The sequence below is a fragment of the Triticum aestivum genome, chromosome 7D, assembly GCF_018294505.1.
Source record: "Triticum aestivum cultivar Chinese Spring chromosome 7D, IWGSC CS RefSeq v2.1, whole genome shotgun sequence".
Taxonomy (NCBI): Eukaryota; Viridiplantae; Streptophyta; class Magnoliopsida; order Poales; family Poaceae; genus Triticum; species Triticum aestivum.
The window spans coordinates 149704258-149712707 of NC_057814.1; the positions used below are offsets into that span (position 1 = coordinate 149704258).

An 8450-nucleotide genomic window follows, 5' to 3' on the forward strand; every position below is an offset into this window, starting at 1 on the left:
TGAGATTGGTCGTATCGGACGTGCATTAGTTGGCCGGAGAGGAGGCACCTGGGCCCCGGCGGGAAAGGAGTAGTCAAAGGAACGCGCTTCCATCGGATCGCGACGGGGAAGGGGAAGGACGACGGTCCGATTGGGGCACGCCGGCCATTGCCGTGTCCTTGCTCCCTCAGGTGTCATGCATCTCACATCTCATAACAGGCATGTGTAAATGCGATGGACAAATCCAATCATGCATGCACACCGCTACTGCGTAGCTGTTACATTGTACACTACGTACGGCCAGAGATCAGGTCCGACGGAACTGGTACGACGATATAATCAGACACTGTGCCAATGATTTGGGGTTAACTAGTCCGTGGTCGTTTGGCGTGGGATGGATGGTCGTGGGAATAATATGATCGATTAATTGATTTTACACTAGCTAGTAGAGCAACGACGACGACGGCGACGGCCGTGGATGGCCTGCCTAGAACCCGGCCTCGCTGGGCTTGCCGCCCACGTCGAGGAAGTAGGACGACATGGGAGTGGGGGCGGCGGCGGCGCTCGTGCTCGTGCTCTCGCCGCCGTTGCTCGGCACGGACGACATGTCCATGGCGTGGCAGTGGGCGTTGTAGTCCTCCTCCGCCTCCTCCTTGGCCGCGGCGTCCGAGGGCGGCGCCACGCCCGGCATGCCCCCCGGCGGCTGCGGGGGCGCCGGCACCACGGACGGCAGCTTGGAGAGCAGCGCCTCGAGGCTGCTCATGGACGGCATGATGTGCATGGGCGCCGGCCCGGGGACGTAGGGGTCGACGTACAAGTCCGGCGGCGGCATCATGCCCGGCCAGCCCGCGGCGGAGGCCACGTCCGCCACCGGGAACACGCCGGCCGACGAGGGGTGCGGCAGCAGCACGCCCGGGATGCTCTCCAGGTACCCGAACTTGCGGCGCAGCGTCACCACGTAGCTCAGGTCCTCCGCCACCTGCATGACCACGATCCATCGATCAAACCAGCAAGTCCCGGAGCAGCATCACATCATCATTACACAACCACTCACTCGTGCAACCAAAATACCACTATCAATTAAAGCCGCTGCCGCTGCCACTAGTAGCAGCGCTGCACGGTCGCGCGTGCGCCACATGTTGGCTTCCGTTCTCGGGCGAGAACCCATTAAAGCCCGGTAGAATAAGACCGGCGAGCACGCAGTGGGCTATAAACACACAGGCTAATCCAGCTAGCAGTAGGGTATGAGCGCACCTTTTTCATGGAGCCGAGCTGCACGACGCCCTCCCTGACGGCGATCAGCGCGATGGTCTGCACGCGCCACACAAGAATGAGAGAAAGAAATGGGAAAAGAAAGAAACCAGTAATGCTATCTATGCTACGATGGCAGCATCAGCTTTCAGCTTTCAGCTGAGCTAGCTGCATGCGGCGCGGGAAACGATGCGGCAGCAGAGAAGGCATCAAGGGGCAGAGGATGATGGAGCAGGCAGGCAGAGAGCTTTTGATCAAAAGGCCGGCGGCGATTGCGATTTGTCAAGGCAGGCGTACCTGGATTCCAGACTGGAACTGAGCCTCCCATGTCCTCGGTTGCTGCACCGGGTCAATAATTTCATGGAGGATGGTTAGTTAAGGACTGCATTAGCAAGGTAAGCTGGCGGCGAATGTTTTGGGGGCGGAGGAGCGGCTTACGGAGTCGGCGGGGTTGCTCCAGGAGGAGATGAGGCTGATCTCCTGCTCCGGGGGCTCCTTGAAGATCCACTTGTGGCTGTGGTCCGCCGCCACTTTCCCTATCAACCTGCAGCCAAGCGACCAAGAACAAACAGAGAAGCAGCCTGGTTAGTTAACTTAACCATCATCCAGCAGCACCGGCGACCGGCCGATCGCCTGCTTAGCTACCTAATCTGATCATAAGCCAGTTAATCTTGGGGAGTACTGACCCTTCGCCGTAGTTGTAGATGTCGTGGGACATCTTGAAGAAGAGCTCAGGCTGCAGGCCCAGGCCCTGCTTGGCCTCCTGCGCTGCTGCGGCGGCGGCAGCCTCGCAGTCCGCGTACGCAGCCGCGGCGGCTCCTGCCCCCTCTTGGCCGCAGGCGGCTGCAGAGGTGGTGGCCGCGAAGTTGCAGAACCCGTCCTCCCACGCCAGGATCCTGGGTGCAAGAAACCAAAACCCCAACACAGTAAGTCTCAGGCGACGGTAAAAAAGACTTGGACAAGTGCAGAGGACTCTCTCCATGTGTATGCATGCGCGTACCAGTTCCTCCTGTTTCCTCTGGTCCTGTCATACGCCACACCTGGGAGATCCCATCTGCTCAAACAGACGGACAGAGCGAGCAAAGAGATTAGCAATCGCCGAAGAGCGCGGTGCGGCATCAGGACGTTGGTTGATTGATGGCGGTGGCGGCCATGGTTTGGTTTACAGGCGCCTGATGAAGATGATGGATGCGAGAAAGGAAGGGGAGGAGAAGGCAGGGCTCACTTGGGGGGGAGGGTAGTTCCGGGGGAGGATGCGCCAGAAGACGGCGTAGACCCACTGCGAGGCGTCGCTGGTGCAGAGGCTCCGGAGCGTGTGCTGCAGCAGGTGCGTCACCGCCACCGGGCTCAGCTGCTCCTCCATTGCCGCCGCCGCCACGAGCAGCCGGAGATGAGATTCAGCAGCGGGGAGCGGAAAAGGAGACGCCGATCGAGAGTACCGGAGAACTGGCGCTAAGCTCTAGCTAGCTTGCTTAGCTTGATCCTGGACTGGGACTCCCTTTCTTTCCCGTGTGTGATCTCTCCGTATGGCTGTGAGAGGCGAGGCCACCATCGAATGAGAGCGCCACACTTGCCCGAAATTTATACCCCCTCCCCTCTCTCTCTCTCGAGAGGGACCTGACTGAAGATGATGGGGGACTGCTGCTTGGGAGTATAAGCTAATAAAAAAATGTGTACCCGGCTGGCTTTTGCCCAGGGCCCACATTTTGGTTCTTATTATTAGTTGCGGGAGGGAAGAATGAGAAAATTCTGCTTGTGTTTTTGGTCCTTGGATCGAGTTGATCCCAACTGTCCCCTTCATGCCCACACACGCGACGCAGGGGCAGGGCTCCTCAAAATGTAGAGAGAGGACTGTGCTTCGTACGGCTCCTTGTGGATTAATTGCGGTGCTGGGATGGGAATTGCTTTGTAATTTGTAAATGTCACGTGTCATTTATTAAGGTGGGTCTCACATGCTAACCGTGAGACCTAGTCTCATATAATTCTTTTCCATTAAATACTCCGCGGCGCTCCATCCTGACTCGCTCATGCATTGCGTTCCCTGGTTGCCTTTTCTTGTATACTTGTTCTATCAATATATTTTTCCCGTAGAGCAAGTGTCACGCACGTCTCCAAACTTTGAGCATAACTAATAGGCGGGTGCTAGGCGCCGGTGCGCGGGCCCAACAGTTGGGTCGGTCGCGCCCCAGCCGCCCGATGCAACGAGCCCCAACTGTTCGATCTACGCGCGTTGACTTTCCTCATCTCCTTCTTCCTCTCAGCGCGCAGCCCCGGCCGTTAGACGTCCTCTCGGCCGCCGGCCACCATCCCCTCACCTGGACCTCCTCCCTCCGCCGCCCCGCGTTCCTGGATGCGCTCACTGTCCTCGTCGCCGCCGGTCCAGCAGGAAGACGTCACCCTCCCTCGTAGCAAAAAACGACGCCACCTTGAAGCATGCCGACGCCCTCTGTCGTTGCGGCACCTAGCAGTCGTCGTCTTAGCACACCCCGCTGATGCACTGTCGTGCCGCCGATCACAGCTCTCAACGTCGCCCCTCGCACCATTGGCACGCCGGTTGAAGCTTTTTATCACACCGGTTGAAGCTTTTTCCATGTCGGTTGAAACTTTTTTCGCAGATTAAAGCTTTTCATTGTGTTGATTGAAGCTTTTTTCAACTACGATCGAAGCTTATTTTGTAAATGGTTGCAACTTTTATTGTCTTGCAGTGCCCGGTTGAAACTTTGTATATCTTTCGGCTGAATCCGTTTTCACCTAAGGTTGAAGCTTTTTTCGTAACAGTTGCAACCTTTTCAGTTGACAGTGGCTGGTTGAAGCTTCCCCTATTGGTGGTTGAAGCTTTTCTATGTAGGTATGAAACTTTTTTGTCAATGGTTGTAGCACTCGTATAGGTGGTTGTAGCTTTCACCAAAGCCGGTTGTAGCACTGCCCCTCGTCTCGTTTCACAGCGCCGTTCGCTTGAAGCAAAAAAAAAAGGTTGTCGCTGGCAGCGCCGTCGCCGACTGCAGAAGCCCGACAAAGAAAGCTTGGAGTAGTAGCAGGGGTGGGTCGTGCAGCAGCGATGGTGAGGGCGTGCAGAACTGTGGTTCAAGGTGGCAACGGGGGCAGGGATGACCGGGGATGACTCCATCATCCCCGCCCCGATCCCCGCCAATCCCCATACCCGCGATCCCCGTGAAGCTTCGCGGGGACAAAACGCCCCCATCCCCGTCAATATCGGGTACCCGGTACCCGTCGGGTATCCATGGGGATTTCAAAGCTGACACGGATAGGTGAGATTGGTGAAGACATGGTTGTTGGGAGAGGTGCTGAAAAATAATTGTGTGAAATATCTAGGTCTTAATCTATATATAATGCATTTGTAGTACGCATGGCATAGTTTTCGGGTATCCATGGAGTCCCCACGGGGGGAATTTTATATCCATCCCCGCCCTGTGAGACTAACGGGTACCCGCCAGACAATACCCATGGGGATAATTTGTCCCCCATCCCCGCTCCATGATGTGTAAATCCCCGCGGGTACCCATCCCCACGGGGAATATTGCCATCTTGAACTGTGGTTCTGGTGGGGAGGAAGAGATAGAGGAGGGGAGAGGTCAAGCTCGAGGGTGCCGCGTCCATGGCTGAGAGGCTCGCCCGCAAGCCTGAGCGCGCGAGGTTGGCGCTGAGCAGGCCATGGAGATGCGAGAAAGAAGGAGACGGGTTGAGGAGGAAGACAACCATGAGGGGATAAGGTGGGCCTACAGGGGGACGAGCGCGCTAGGCCGCAGGATCGATCTTTCATCGAACGCTTCGCGCGTGTCCGGCGCAATGGTTCGGCCGGCGCGCCGTGTATAAACATTTACCTAACTAATAACGAGATGATGAGGGGCATCGGATCAAACAGTGGAGCGAGGGCGAGGCAGGAGAACGCTAGGAGCATAGACGCGGCAGGCTAACCCTAACCGCGCCGCCAGCCACCCTCCCCGCTTCGCCGCCGCCGGAGGGAACACCGGCGAAGCCCGCGTGGTCCCCAGGGAAGGTGGTGGTGGGGCGTCCTCGTTGTTCTCGCGCAGATCTCGTGGCGGCCGGTGGCGATCTCGCGGTAGCCAGTGGCGCGCGGCGGTGTTCCGCCGGTGGCTGGCGCCTGCTGCCCGTGGGGCGGCGTCCCTCACGGCGGCGGGGCTGCCCCTGAACGGCGCTTGGTGGTGGCCATTTGGCGGCGCGCGGATGGGCCGGATCTGGGCTTCCGGTCCGCGTCCTCGTCGTGGCAGCGCTTGCCGTTGCCCTCGGCCATGAGGCGTGGTCCGGGATGGACCGAGCGCCGGTGGTGCTAGCCAGGACGCACGCTTGCATCGCCCTACTTCATCTCGCGTCGTCTCGCTGGCCAATCTTGGTGGTCATCTTCGTCGTCAGAGATGGCCGGCCAGAGGCTTGGTGATCGGATCTCGAGATCCATCATCTAGTCCCTGCTGCGAGTTGGGGAGACATGGTTGCCGGTGAAAACCGAGCCGTTGGCAGGCGATGGCGGCGTTCTATGCCGTTGCCTTGATGGAGGCATCGTCGTGTAACTACTGTCGACCCACTCGTGCTGCTCTGGGGGAAACCCTAGGATCTGGTGTTCCAGATCGGACGATGGTGGCACTGCGGTGTCGTTTCTCTCTTGGGAGCATCGTTTGTGGAGCAGCGTTGGAAGTCAGAGGTAGGAGGTGGAGCGGCTTCGTCTTGCACGGGGCTTCGGTGGAGATGTTAAGTCATGCCTGACCGACAGGTGCTACGCTTTGTCATGCCTGGTCGGCAGGTGCTACGCACGACAGATCTTCCAAAGACTTCAAGCTGTGTCGGCTGATGGTACTTAGCAGCATGGTGCTGAGGTGTATCAGTGGCGACCGCGACGTGCACAGCTGTTTGCGCGCAGGGAGGAGGTGCCGTTGGGCGCCGTGGTGGCGTCGACAATAGCTAGACCGAGCAAAGTTGATGCATCAGTACAGTTCTGAAGATGGAGCGGTGGCAGTTGGCGGCGGCGGCCTCTGAGAGCACGCCAGACCGACGAGACCCATGCCCGGCAGGCGTCCTGGATGGGTCCTCAGGTCTTAGATGTTAGGTTTGGCTGCGATGTCTGTTTGGTATTAGGCCCAGGCTATCTGCGCCCCTTCATCGACTGGATAGGTGTAGCGACAGTTTGTTGCTTAGACAACGGCTTTAGTCTTACTATGGTATTACTTTGTAAGGTCTTGTGAGAATAATTAATAAAGTGGCCGTATGCATCGCCTAGATGCAGAGGCTGGGGTCATCCTCCTTTTCTAAAATAAAATGAAATAACGAGACGATGATCCCTAGTTGCTTACTCGTAATTCTTGCGAACGGTGTAAGTGTGATTTATGTTAATAAAGCAAGTCATGATGGCTTTACCTACGAAGAACGAGACATGTGCTACCGTGCTAGCTACTGCCACAAAGTTACTGAAAATGCTAAAGAAGGAAGTCGTAGAATTGATCCTCAGTTCACCGTGAGGAAACAGAGCAAAGGACATATAGCTTCCTTGGTGCATTTTTTGCTCTGTTAGAGAAAGGCGAAGTCTAGGTGATGCTTAGACGCCAGAAGGCAGCCAAAACACCTCAGCTAGGGCGACCGGCTAAATGGAGTGTCGTTTGCCGTCCCAAAGATCAAGATGAGTTGGGCATTCATAACCATGAGGTTAAGAATAGGGCCATCTTCGACAAATGGTTGTTTAAATTACTGACGGAAGATGGTGTATGGCAAACCCTCCTAAGGAGGAAACATGTGTGTTCCAAGGCGGTATTCCAAGTATATTGGAAGCCTGGGGATTCCCATTTTTGGGCGGGTCTAATGGCTATGGAGACATATTTCTTCTGCTATGAATCCTTCGCGATTAAGGACGGCTCGAAAATTAGAATTTAGGAGGACAAGTGCCTAGGAAGTGCCACACTCCGGGAACAATACCCGGCTCTATACACCATTACATGCCACAAGGGTGATACTATCGCCACGGTAATGACATCATTTCCGTCAAATATGATGTTCAGAAGAGATTTAATTGGACCCATACTCCAACCGTGGAACATCCTACTTCAGCGGTTGTCCATGGTGCAATTGTCACATGGGTCTGATGTATTATGATGGAACCTCCATGGGAATGCACAATTCTCGGTGGAGTCAATGTATAGAGCGTTAATCTAGTCTGATGTGCTAGTTGATAATAACAAGAAGATCTGGAAGATGAAGATACCTCTTAAGAATAAAATCTTTGCATGGTATCTTCGTCGCGGAGTCATTCTTATTGAATATAACCTTATTAAGAGGAATTGGCTTGGAAGTACGCAGTGTGTCTTTTGTCACCATGATGAGACAATAAAATATTTATTCTTCCAATGCAAATTGGCTTGTTCTATATGGCCAGTCATCCAAATAGCTTCTGGTTTGTATGCTCCTTGTAGTGTTGCTAATGTATTTGGCAACTGGTTACATGGGATTGATCACATGTTTGGAGATCTTCTCAGGGTGGAAGCACTTGCCGTTATTTGATTGCTTTGGCTATGTAGAAATGATAAAGTTTTTAACGAAAAGTACTTCTCTGATGCAGGTTATCTACAGATGTATCGGGATTCTTCGTTTACGATTCTCTCTACAACGCATGAAGAATCGAGACCTGTTTATGGAGGTGTGTACACGATTGGAGGATACGATGAGGGATACTTTTACCCAACATGGGCGTCAGTATGATCTTTGGATTTGCCCCCTAAGCTTTATGCGTTATATGGACTCTACATGTCTCTTTGTATTTCGCCTTTTTTATTTTTCATTTGTGTGAGAGGATCTTGTTTGGCTGTGTGCATCTTACTTACGCAGAGGCCGGGTATAATGCTTAAATATTTTAAGTAATAAAGTGCCCTTTTTCGAAAAAAGAAGGGTTGACGCTCTTTGTTGTGCCATTGGTGTTGTTGGGTTTCTTACAAAAATAATCATCATGTTTTAAAATATAAGGTGTATTCCTTTTTTGAAAAGTCAAACATTTTAAATTCGATCAAGTTTATAGAGAAATATATCAAATCCAAAATATCAAATCGACTTTAGATTCATCATGAAATGAATTTCTATATTTTTTCTGTTTAATATTGTAGATGTGATATTTTTGCACTGAACTTGGTCAAAGTTAAAGAAATTTGACTTTCTAAAAAGTAAATACCCCTCATATTTTGGAACTGATGAAACATTTAGTTTGG

At 53.7% G+C, this 8450-nt stretch overlaps 1 protein-coding gene across 1 annotated transcript; it reads right to left on the reverse strand.

Moving 5' to 3' along the window:
• Positions 1 to 205: 205 nt before the first annotated feature.
• Positions 206 to 2802, reverse strand: LOC123169005 (protein RICE SALT SENSITIVE 3). Its single transcript, XM_044586867.1, has 7 exons — positions 2460 to 2802; positions 2231 to 2287; positions 1917 to 2126; positions 1669 to 1774; positions 1528 to 1569; positions 1234 to 1290; positions 206 to 958 (listed from the first exon to the last, which is right to left on the reverse strand). The coding sequence occupies exons 1-7, from the start codon at positions 2591 to 2593 to the stop codon at positions 467 to 469; spliced, it is 1098 nt and encodes a 365-aa protein (XP_044442802.1). The 5' UTR covers positions 2594 to 2802; the 3' UTR covers positions 206 to 466.
• Between the last annotated feature and the right edge of the window lie 5648 nt (positions 2803 to 8450).

Bases quoted from the DNA above. Each gene is read 5' to 3' on its own strand.
- LOC123169005 (XM_044586867.1), bottom strand. From the start codon at position 2,593: ATGGAGGAGCAGCTGAGCCCGGTGGCGGTGACGCACCTGCTGCAGCAC. The intron at 2,288-2,459 runs CCAAGTGAGCCC...CGTCTGTTTGAG, and splicing joins CCCCGGAACTACCCTCCCCC to CAGATGGGATCTCCCAGGTG. The intron at 959-1,233 runs GTGCGCTCATAC...GTGGTCATGCAG, and splicing joins AGCTCGGCTCCATGAAAAAG to GTGGCGGAGGACCTGAGCTA.